The sequence below is a fragment of the Rhinatrema bivittatum genome, chromosome 6, assembly GCF_901001135.1.
Source record: "Rhinatrema bivittatum chromosome 6, aRhiBiv1.1, whole genome shotgun sequence".
Classification (NCBI taxonomy): domain Eukaryota; kingdom Metazoa; phylum Chordata; class Amphibia; order Gymnophiona; family Rhinatrematidae; genus Rhinatrema; species Rhinatrema bivittatum.
In genome coordinates, this window is record NC_042620.1 from 254,546,872 (window position 1) to 254,559,235 (window position 12,364).

Here is a 12,364-nt window from a genome sequence, read left to right on the forward strand (position 1 = left end):
CTGATGTGAAAGATCTGTCCGGCTTGAAATCTTAATCTAGTGCTCACAGGGATGTGTGCGGCTCAGTTTGAACCACTAACCGAGGGCAATTTTGGAGGACTTACCTTTCAAGGTGGTTTTTCTGATGGCTGTTTGTTCAATCAGGAGAATTTTGAAGCTCCAGGCTTTATCAGATGTCTATCTCTTTTTTTTTTTTTTTTTTCTGCAGATTTCAGATTTAGGGGTGTCTAATGCACAGTGCATTGCTTTCTACCAAAGGTGGGTTTGGCATTCCATCTTTGTCAATTTCCAGCCTTTTCGGATTTGGATACCTCCAAGCCTCAAGCGAGAGAATCTAATTATTTGGTTGTAAGGTGTGCTTTCTTGGGATATCTGAAAATCACTATTGATTTTCTTAGATCCAATCACCTTTTTGTTCTGTGACGTGGTTCAAAGAAGGCGTGTAAGGCTTCTAATGCTTCCATTGCGCAGTGGCTTAAGGAGGCGATGGGATTAATTTTACATATCTCAAGATCGTCCTGTGCCTGAGGGCTTAAGGTCTTACTCGACGTGTTCTCTTGGGCCGAATCACACCTGGTGTCTCCATAGGAGATTTGCAGGGCGGCTACTTGGAAGTCTCAACACACTTTTGCCAGATATTATTTCTTCGATGTTGGGGCTCTAGCTTCCATGTATTTTGGGGAGAGTGCTCTGCGCGTGGAACTCTCCAGGTCCCACCCAGTTTAGGGGAGCTTGGATGCATCCCAGGAGTCTGGACTGATCTAGGTAGGAACAGGAAAGGAAAATTGGATCTTACTGCTAATTTTCATTCCTGTAGTACCACAGATCATTCCAGAGCCCCACCTATAGGAGGAGTCCACTCGTACTGGTAAGTAACGTATAATGCAGAATTGTTGGAGATTTTCACAGCTGTTTACTTGCATGGTTTTCATTCGGCTGCAGCTTCACCTTCACCCCTGCCACTCCCGTACTTGTTGGGGGAATTTGCATTTATTATTTTTAGTGTTAAGGTAATTTTGACTTGGATACAGATCAATACTGAGGGACTGCAGGTGGCACACTAGGTTATGTACAGTGTCAATAAAACTTACTCTGTCTTCATCTGCTGGCAGGGATGCAAAACTCAGAATTCTAGACTGATCTGTGGTACAATAGGACAAAAATTAGCAGGTAAGAACCAATTTTTCTTTCTTTCCACAATTCTAGGTGGGTAACAAGTAAAATACATGATAATGAAGTACACAAAACCTGTCAAAACAACTCAAAATAACATGTAAAATTATAAGTTCATTTTGCACATTTTTTGCCCTAATTTTGGAAATCTTTAAATCTGGCACTTGGTGTGAACACAACAGGAAACCAGTCCACATTTAATTCTGGAATAGTTCTTCCAGTATGAAAAGAACAAGCAGTAAAGCCAAAATCAACCAGTTGAGAGCTGGTGGAAATAATCCAGGAGCAGAAAGGTGGGGGTTTTTTTTCTCATATGCTTAAATCTATATCATTTCCAAAAATGCAGGGACTTTTCTTCTTTCTCTCCAGGGCGGTGTCTCAGGGCATAGATTACAATTGCATCCTTGTTTCTGCCTTTCTGGACTACTTGGCTCCAAATCTCTGTAATAAAGTTTTGGGGGTTTTTTTTCACATATTCTGCCTCAGTCCTTAAACTATCTAAACATCATGCACTTTTTTTGCTTGCAGGAGAATGAAACCTTTACCAAGACATCATGTTACCATTATTTCCACTCGCACTGCCTGGCTTCCTATGCCCAGCACATGGAGGAGGAACTCCAGCGTCAACAGAAGGAAATGGGAGAGCAGCATCGTGTGCCTGGGCCACAGAAGGTAATGCTGCTGAGGGACAGTAGGGGGACAAAATGAAGAGAATCATGCACAAAGGCCACTCTTTTTTCTTTCTCTGCTCTCTTCCCCCTCCTGTGTCTGTCCTTCTCCTCCTTAATCCTGTACATTCTCATGCTCTTCTTTCTCCCTTTCACTACTGTCTCTATTTTCCTTTCAGTCCTGTTTGACCTTTTATCCCATTTAGTTTTCATCTCCTTTTCTTGATCTCTTCTTTACCCTCCCTCTTCTGAACATCTTATATTTCTCTCTCACTAGCATGTCTCCTCCTCTTTTCCAGTCATTTTTATATATGTCTCTTTCCCTTCCTTTTTCACTTTTCTCCTTTTGCAGCTTGACTTTCCCAACATGTTTTGTGTATTTTTAACACTGTACATCTCCAATAGGAGAACAGCAAATTGCCAGCATCTGCTTCTCTCTCTTTAGGGATTTGGAGTGCACTGTCCTGTCTGTAGGGAGCTACTAACCTATGACCTTGCCACTCTCCAAGCTGCTCCTGCACCGCAGCATCCATTGGTAAGAGAACAGAGACTGATTAGGGAGTGCAGGGAAAGGGATCAGGAAGGACAGAACTTTTGTATTTTGCTCTGAGGGATATTCAAGGACTTTGTAATTCTTTCATATTCATCTCCATATCTGTGCCTTTCCGCACTTTGTCCCAGATTTCTTTTGACAGCTCCTTGAGTTCTCGTGATTAGGTCTTTGCTTGGAAATACACTACGTAGCAGAAAAAGCCAACAGAAACTGCTGACTTTATCCTGTCGTCATATGAATCAGTACAGGTAGACACATATGGGGGCCAGCTCACTTGGTGTGTGCTTTTGAAGGCAATTGGTTACACCAGAGCTTTAAAGTATTCAGGATTGCTACAGAAGTACAAGGGGGATGAACACTTATCCAGGCAAATTATTTCATGTTTTTATTTCTACTCCATTTTGTAAGGAATTCTGGAATATATTTTTCACTTGGCAGTTGTAGGGTGGTATGAATATTTTTGAAAGATCTGTGCCGCCACTCAACAACCCCACTGAAGTGGGGGTTCATTCTAGACTGGGAAAGTGCAAGGAATGTCTGGGTGGGGCGGTTATGTTGTATGTAGGGGCTAAATGGAGTGTCTGGAGGCGTATGTAAGGTAATGGCTTGTGATAGGTTTGACTTGTGAGGATTTGAGAGGTGTGGGGGGCTGGAGGGATGAGGAAGAGGCTATGTGTAGGGGGGTGGGAAAGTGTGTGTGTCTCTATCAGTTGATGGGCACACTCTTCTTGCATTCTATACTTTGTCTTCTTTCCTACCCTCCTCCTCTTCCCTGTATTAATCCCCCCGTCCTTTGCTATCTCCACTTTCTTACCTTCCCCACTTCTTCCCCTCTCCACTTTACCCCTTTCTTATTCTTCCACCTTGTAGGTGGGGTGAGGGGGTGTGGATGGGAGATTTGGAGGGGACTGTCTGGCCATGGGGACATTTTATGGGAGTGGAGGCTTTTTCATCCTTTGTACAGTGGAGCGTATACATACAGAGAGAGAGATCAGATTTATAAAAGTGTGTGTGTATTTCTATTTACTAAAATTTATTAATCACTTGTGCCTGGGCTCTAAACCAAATACATAGCATACATAATTACTACAATAATTATGTATGTAGGATGTATGTAGGATATTAATCACTTGTATGTAGGATATTAATCACTTGTGCCTGGGCTCTAAACAAAATACATAGCATACATAATTACTACAATAATTATGTATGTAGGATAATTATGTATGTAGGATAGACTTAAACAAAAATAAGACAAGTTACAATTTAAGGCAAAAGCAACCATCGCTAAGATTATAATCAAATGATCTGCAAGCTCGAAAGTGTTCTAAACACACAAAATTAAGCAATATATATATATATGTGTGTGTGTGTGTGTGTGTATGTGTACATATGTAGATATACAGTATATAGTATGTGTGTATGTATTTTTTTTTAATAGATTATGAAATGCTTCCTCTATTATTGCTACACTTTCAATCAAATGTATGGTATCTGTTTTGTAAAATAGTATATGAGAATGCTGCATGAGTTCTGATGACTGACTATGTACAACACTGCTTTCCAGTTTTATTTAGATTCATAACATTGAGATTAGCTAAGCAGGAGAAGCTTTGAAAACACTCATAACTCTGTCTATATGTATGTCTTTCTTCCATGTAGGAAGAATATTGTCCTGATGCCCAGGCGAAACAGCACCAGCAGGAACTGCTGAAAATTTACAAGAGGCAGCAGGCAAAGGGTGGGATTATCGACCCTGAGGAAGAGAAAAACCGATACTTCATCAGCTTGCAAACGGTGAGAGAGCGATGTGGCTGACTGCCAGGATCTCACTGATAGCCTTTTCCCATAATCAAATGAATAGTGACTCCCATCCTGTGGGACACAGGACAGCTATACGACATGGAGTTACCCCTCAATTGATTGTACCCTAGCCATAAAACACAATATGACCTGTGTCACACATTAAACACACAATTACAAAAGACAAGGCATGTGTTAAAACAGCAGGAATTGTCAAGTTTGAGCGAGACCTGCAATAATCTTTTTGCTCCTCCAGCTGAGAGATCCAGACAGTTCTTTCACTCTTATGTTTTTCAGAATTAATCAAAAAAATGTTTTCAGAATAATGATTTGTAGAATCTAATTTTTTTTTTTACTTTATATTGATTTTTCATATGAGAATTATAAATTTTAATTAGGAATAAAGCAATTAGTTCCCTGTACATACCCGGATCAGTCCAGACAGTGGGTTGAGCCTCCTTTCCAGCAGATGGAGACAGAGAAAAACTCGAAGGGTATCCTGTATCAGGACAGTGCTCACCCTGCGTCCCTTCAGTATTTCTCTGTCTCCAGCAGATGAAGGTGGCAGAACTTATGGTTCTCATTTCTTTCATATATTCCTATCTTTGAGGAAGTTTCTTTCCCTCATCTTTCCTTTCTGGATCAAGCAAGTACTACATTTATTTGAAAATTCTAATTTACCATTTCAGGGGGAAGATACCTTTCTCCCTCAGTGTTCAATCTTATATGCCTCCCTGAGGCAATTTTAAATCCTAGGGGGGTTTTTCCCCCTTGAATTTTTTTCAGCCTAGGATTTCTTTCCTGGTGACCCGCTGCCTGGCTCCGGGGCGATATTGGATCACCAATCCCTCCCCCGTTGAGGACCCCTGAGATGGTTAATACCTCAGGTCCACTTACATAGAGGAGTCATATTCCTCTGTGTTTGCTGCAAATAAATTTAAAAAAAAAGAAAAAGAAGCATGAAGGAAAACTGGACTAGGGGGAAGGAGCGGTTTTGTAAGAAGTTTTACTTTTTCTCCCGCTCTCAGCCAGGCGCAGGAGGTTTGTTCTGTCTCCACCGACAGTTCCCTCCCACCCTCCCACCACTCCGCTCACTCCAATGCCTTGTTCTCCATTTTTGCATTGCCTGCGGGAAGCCTGCTTCCCGACTCTCCCGCGATGCTTACCTGGTAGGGAGGGTTCCTCTTTGGCATCGGGGCGGCATGCGTCCCGAACGCATTCTAGCAGTCGTTCCTGCAGGCAGGCCCCGTTTCACCACACCGCGGGAACGGCAGCCATTTTGTTCCCCAGAGTCTGTGCCAAATTCTCTGTCTGAGGGAGGAGGGTAAACTTCTGTTCGGTGAACACTTGGAACAGCTTATAAAATCTTTAAGGGAACACAAGATTCATAAGCTTCCTGAGGATCGTCCAAACGCCTAGATCCTTTTTTCCCCTCGTGCTCTCGTTTCCGGGGGTTGCGCAGATACAACTGCAACAGATTGTGAGGAACTCCACAGATGACAAGGTCTCAGTCATGGTCTCATTCCTTTCGTGGGTGCCGAACCTTCAGAGACGGAAATCCTCAGAGTTCCTCTACAGAGGCCACTCAGTGAGATACGGCCGATCCATTTTTCTGTTTCCCACATCGGAGGCCGACTTTCTCTTTATTACAAGGAATGGGTCCAAATTACTTCAGACCAATGGGTTCTGGAAGTCATAGAACACGGCTACACTTTGGATTTTGCTCAGCCTCTTCCAGACCGGTACCTAATTGCTTCGTGCGGACCACGAAAGTGACAAGTGTTGCACCAGCCGCTCGAAAGGCTGCAGGATCTCGGAGCCATCACCCCTGTTCCTCCTGGGGAGCAGGAGTTAGGCAAATATTCCATTTACTTCATTGTTCCCAAAAAGGATGGCTCCTTTCTACCAATTCTGGACCTCAAGAGTCAACAGAGCACTCAAGGTATCCCACTTCCAGATGGAAACCCTGTGGTCTGTCATGGCAGCGGTTCACAGTGGCGAGTTCCTGGCCTCCCTGGACTTAACGGAGGCTTATCTCCCTATTCAATATGCCTGGAACATCGGACGTATCTCCGCTTCAAGATCCTGAGGCATCATTTCCAGTTTTGCGTGCTCCCTTTTGGCCTACCCACCGCTCCGCACACATTTAGCAAGATAATGGTAGTGGTGGCGGCCTCCCTTCGGTGGGAGGGAGTCCCGGTCCATCCCTATGTGGACGTCTGGCTCATTCGGGCAAAGTTAGAGTATCTCTGCACATTGGTGGTCAACAAAGTATTATCGCGTCTCAACTCCCTAGGTGGGGTGGTCAGGTTTTCCAAGAGCAATCTCAGACCTTCACAAGTTCTGGACTTCTTAGGAGGGTGCTTCGACACTCGCTCGGGCAAAGTTTTTCTGACCAAGGAACGAGCGCTCAAGCCCATGGACCAAGTTCGACATCTGGCGTCTCTTTCGGTTCCCACAGCCTGGGACTACTTACAGGTTCTAGGTCCTATGGCTTCAACTATAGATGTGGTTCCTTGGCCCTTCGCGCACATGCGTCCTTTGCAGAGAGCATTGCTATCCTGCTGGAAACCAATAACTGAGGAGTTTCAGACCCCGTTTCCACTCTCAGATGTGACCATCTCCAATCTTCAGTGGTGGCTGTCTCCTGAGCGCCTGTTAAGGGGAGTGCCCTTGGAGACCCCTCAGTGGGTGATTGTGACAACGGACGTCAGCCTCTCCGGCTGGGGAGCGGTTTGCCAGGCTCAGTCGACACAAGGTCAGTGGTCCCCAGAGTAATCTCCTTGACACATCAATCGCCTGGAAACTTGAGCAAGTCCGCCTGGCGTTGAAGACTTTTCTGCCCTTCATCCATCACAAGGCTGTGTGGGTCCTGTCCGACAATGCCACCACAGTAGCCTACAGGAGTCGCCCGGTGGCCCTGGAGGCGAGCAAGCTATTGGACTGGGCGGAGCGTCATCTGGCCCGCCTAGCAGCCTCCCACGTCGCAGGACCGGGGAATGTTCAGGCAGACTTCTTAAGTCGTCAACGCCTGCACCCTGGAGTGTGGGATTTGTCTGAGAAAGCGATGGCCCTCCTCATATGCCATTGGGGCACTCCTCACCTAAATCTAATGCCCACCATCCTGTTCTTCAGTCGCAGGAGGGAGCACGGATCAAATCGGAAGGCGTAGATGCTCTCGTGCTACCATGTTCTCCTCTACGAGTTTCCACCTTGGCCCCCTGGTGGGCAAGGTGCTCAGGTGAATAGAACTTCACAAGGGACCAGTGAATGGATCAGTCCAGACGCCCTCCCTTTTCTGGATTGCACCCAGCTCTACTTCTTCTCTATAAGTCTGTATGTCAGTTCTTTTTGCAAGTTCTAAGCGTTACAAGTTCATGTTTTGAGTTCATGTTTTATGTTTCTGATTGCAAGTTGATCCATACCGTGGGCTTTCTGGCTCTGATATTCTACGTACTGAAGGGACACAGAGGGCGCTCCAACCTATAAGGGGCCATCATTTCAGCTTTTGCTGTGACTCCATCTGCTGGAAGGGGGACACAACCCACTGTCTGGACTGATCCGTGGTACTACAGGAACGAAAATTAGCAGGTGAGGAAAAATTTTCTTTTAGGGTCAGCGGTAAAAAGAGGTGCTAGGGCCTTTTCGGACAAGAGCAGCGGCTGTCAGCGGGTTTGACAGCCGACGCTCAATTTTGCCGGCGTCGGTTCTCGAGCCCGCTGACAGCCACGGGTTCGGAAACCGGACGCCGGCAAAATTGAGCGTCCGGTTTTCAACCCGCGGGGCGATTTCAAGTTTGTATTTTTTTAAACTTTTTTTTTTTAACTTTCGGGACCTCCGACTTAATATCGCCATAATATTAAGTCGGAGGGTGCACAGAAAAGCAGTTTTTACTGCTTTTCTGTGCACTTTCCCAGTGCCCGGAGAAATTAACGCCAGCCTTTGGGTAGGCGGGAATACCTAATAAGGCCATCAACATGCATTTGCATGTTGCGCGTGCTATTAGGTTTGGGGGGTTGGACATGCGTTTTCGACGCGCTATTACCCCTTACTGAATAAGGGGTAAAGCTAGCGCGTCAAAAACGTGCGTCCAATCGTGGGTTAACAGTGCACTCTGCCGGAGCGCACTGTACTGTATCGGCCTGTTTAATAGGTATTCTCCATGGATAGCAGAATATACAGCCATGCAAGATGCGTGACGTTATCTGACTGCACCATTTCAATCCTTTTTCTCCTCTAGCCCAGAAGCTTCTTTTCTGAGCATGAGTGGGACTTCTACGCTAGTGTCGCTGCGCAATCTCCCTCAGTTTGGGGTAGATTTTCAAAGAAGCGCGCGCGCATACAGGTGCGCATGTTATAAAATCGGGGGTCGGCGCACGCAAGGGGGTGCACAATTGTGCACCCTGCGCGCGCCGACACCCACAGCCTTCACCCGTTCTCTCCCACGCCACTCCTTTTCCCCCTACTCTATTCTTCCCACCCCTTCCCCTAACCTTTCCACCCCTAGCCCTATTCTAACTTCCCCCCCCCCCCCCCGCCCTCTATCTTACCTTTTGCGCCTGCCTCTGGGCAGGCGCAAGTTGCACGCACCGGCAGCCTGCCGGCATGCCATCCTCCAACAAGGCCTCTGGCCACCCCTTTTCTGAAGCCCCAGGACTTAGACGTGTCCCGGGGCTTTACGTGTGTCACTGGACCTTTATGAAAAAGGCCCGGCACGCGTAAACCCCCCCCCCCCCCCCCACACACACACACGGCTTTTGAAATCCGGCCCTTTGTTTTTAAGCTTAGCGTCCAACTTCCTGGGGAAGAGGAATGGATTGTGTGGCTGTATGTTCTGCTATCCACAAAGAGCATTTGTTAAGGTAAGCAACTTCTCTTTCTCTGTGGACAAGTATCACATACAGCCACACCAGATTTGACTCCCAAGCTTAGGGTTATTGTAGTAAACTTTAGTTTTATCTTTTTTTTTTTTCTCTTCCAGAACCTGTGGTACAAATGCAGGAAGTTGTAAAATCAATGTGGTTGTGAAACTTGACACCTGACAGGACATGCACTGCAGCTTTCTGAGCTAACTGTTATGGTCTCAGAGCAGTATTAGGGAGTCCAACATATAAAGCATTGCAGTAGTCTTCTTTTCCCAACTGAGTTTTTCCCCTCTCAGACATTTTTTTCTTTCATGTTTTCCATTCTTTGTGTCTTTCCTTCCAAGCCCTCTCTGTTCTCTATCAGCACCATGGACTAGTTTATTTAGGCATCTTCAACCCTATAGGAGAGATTTTATGGGAGCAACTTCATCCCCAGTGGAAATCTCCTAAGTCCCGAGGCTCAGCTTCCCTGCATCTACCCATGCTCTCTCCCTGGTACTACTTGGCAGTAAATTGACAGGCAGTCTCTCCACTTCCCAGAGGTTTGACCAGAATTGGGGTAGATCTCACAAGAATGAGAACAACTCCTGTAGCTGTTGCAGCAAATTGGCCATAAGTTCTAGAAACAGCAACTGAAAGTTTATTTGCTGAGCATACCAGAGGACAGTAGGTGGATCTCTCCTCACTGGTAAAGCCTGCTGGGTTGAGAGAACAAGTGGATTAGTAAGGCCTAATGTTGTCACATTGGATAATTAATTGAAACTTGGGGAAAATATGACTGTTCCGTTTGAAGAGGCTATTTCCTGAAAGAAATTCAAGAAAACTTACATTCTCAAAATGTTTAATTTGAGCTTGTGATTCTTAATGCTGGAACCTCATGTCTGAGGTAAAAGGGGTAAATTATTCTATAATTAAAGAAAATGTGGTCTTTAAAACCAAATTTGAAAACTTGAAAAATAAAAATAGATTACTCTATCTGATACTCCTGAATTTCCCTAAATCACCTATCATATTCCTCTTGGATATGTTTAAAAACATTTTTGTGAAATTAGGCAAATAAAAAATGGATTTCCCTTTAAACTGGCTAAAGAGAGTACCCAGTACCTGGGGATTCAGGTAGGGGTAGATTGGCAGCAACTATTCCAGCTCGCTTACTACCCTTTAATGGATAAAACTGCAAGAGAGTTGGAACTGTGGTCCCACTCTCATTTCACACGTTGGGGCGAATATCAATGATAAAAATTACAGTGCTACCTAGATGGATTCATTTTTTTTCACTATATATGGAAAAAAAAAGATCCTCAGGTGGCATAAAAGGTTTTATTCTTGAATAAAGAGCAGGGTGGATTGGCTGTCCCTGATTTTCTGTGTTGTTATGCAGCTGCACAATTGAGGGATATATACTATTGGTTTGTCAAAAGCAATGGGTCTATGTTGAACAAGGGGGAATGTCTCAGGGAGCTCTGTATACTAAATTATAGGTGCAACAAAATGAGGATAATATCAACAGGGTGAAAAATCCCGCCACAGCCTTAACATTAAGGTTATGGGAGCACTGAGAGGGGAGGATCACCTTGCTGGTGGCTGAAAGGAATCAGTAAGTTTTTGCTTGGGAAATTTTCTTTTTTTTTAAAAGTATTGGGACAAAGTTAACTATTTGGGAATATTATTTAGTGTGTTTGTGTGTATTTGTATATTTAATAGTCTGTAAGGCAGCTAATAAGCAGAAGTTAGTGTTTGTATACTTAAAAAAAAGAAAAAAGGTAGCCAGAAGCTAGAAATAAGATAGGAGCAATGTATACCTAAGTAAAAAGGTTGAAAAGTTCAGCACTCATCTTCAAAAGGTGTTAAGGAAGTGCGATTTGGTTTGATTAGGTACCAACATTTGTTAATCAAGAGAGCAGTGTGTCACTCTGGCTGACTAATGAAGTTACATTGTTTGTATTTCCCATCCCTTCCCCAGCCACCCTTAGCTCATCCTTTAATTTATAGGCAGGTGCCACCTTCACAAAAAAAACAAACACCTTATTGAGAGTTTGATCATTCCCCTGTAGGCCACTACCAGACATATAGTGAATTCACTAATACATTTAAAAGACGTTAATTAGACACATTCCTACTCCCATAGCAATCTAAAACTTAACTAGGAAATACTGGACACTATTCCATCTATTTTATCGTCCCCAAGAAAGAGGGAACGTACTGGCCCATTCTGGACCTCAAGTCGGTCAACCGCTACTTGAGGGTACCACACTTCTGCATGGAAACCCTACGCTCGGTCATAAGGGCGATACAGCCAGGAGAATTTCTGACCACCCTGGACCTGTCAGAAGCCTATCTGCACAGCCCAGTCCATCACGATCATCAGCGCTTCCTATGCTTCTCGATCCTGGATCATCATTACCAGTTCCAAACGCTATCCTTCGGGCTAGCTACAGCCCCTCGCACGTTCACCAAAATCATGGTCGTAGTGGCGGCGACACTGAGGAAAGAAGAAATCCTCATTCACCCATATCTGGACGATTGGCTGATCAGGGCAAAATCTCCAGAGGAAAGTCATCAGATGACCACTAGAGTCAAGAATCTCCTGGAGAACCTCGGATGGGTCGTCAAAGCAACCAAGAGCAGTCTGCAGCCCTCCCAATCTCTCTGGAATACCTGGGAGTCCAGTTCGACACCCAACAGGACAAGGTCATTCTTCCCCCTATAAGGAGAAGGAAATTGATGGACCAGTTGAGAAAACATTTGAACGGTGCTCGCCCCATAGTATGGGACTACCTCCAAGTCCTCGGACTATGACATCAACCCTAGAAGTTGTACCATGGGCAACCACAGCTTTCCAATTAATAATAGACTGCTGGAGAACTCCAGCCATGGATCTTCTGGCAACCAGATCCAACGCCCAAGTCCCCAAGTTCTTCAGCCGCAGACGAGAACCGCAGTCCCAGGGGATCGATTTCCTTGTCCAGACCTGGCCACAGGAAGACCTGCTGTATGCCTTTCCTCCATGGCCACTACTGGGCGGGATCCATCCGCAAGATGGAACACCACAAGGGGCTAGTACTTCTAGTGGCCCTGGACTGGCCAAGAAGGCTGTGGTACGCAGACATGCGAAGACTCCTGGAGGGGAACCCTCTGTGTCTACCTCCACACAGGGACCTGCTCCAGCAAGGACCGATCCTCCACGAAGACCCAACTCTATTCTTGCTTATGGTCTGGCCATTGAGAGGACTTGCCTGAAGAAGAGCGGTTACTCGGGGGCAGTGATTGACACCTTGCTCCGAGCACACAAGTTTTCCACA

The 12,364-nt window shown here is 45.3% G+C and overlaps 1 protein-coding gene across 3 annotated transcripts in view; it reads left to right on the top strand.

Annotated features, from left to right (window-relative positions):
- Positions 1-12,364, top strand: part of RNF25 (ring finger protein 25) — a 146,579-nt gene that overhangs the window by 119,746 nt on the left and 14,469 nt on the right. For all 3 annotated transcript variants that reach the window (XM_029606839.1, XM_029606841.1, XM_029606840.1), the window contains exons 7-9: positions 1,702-1,845; positions 2,287-2,376; positions 4,057-4,191. In XM_029606839.1, the coding sequence (XP_029462699.1) occupies positions 1,702-1,845; positions 2,287-2,376; positions 4,057-4,191 (369 nt within the window). The remainder of the gene's footprint in view (positions 1-1,701; positions 1,846-2,286; positions 2,377-4,056; positions 4,192-12,364) is intronic.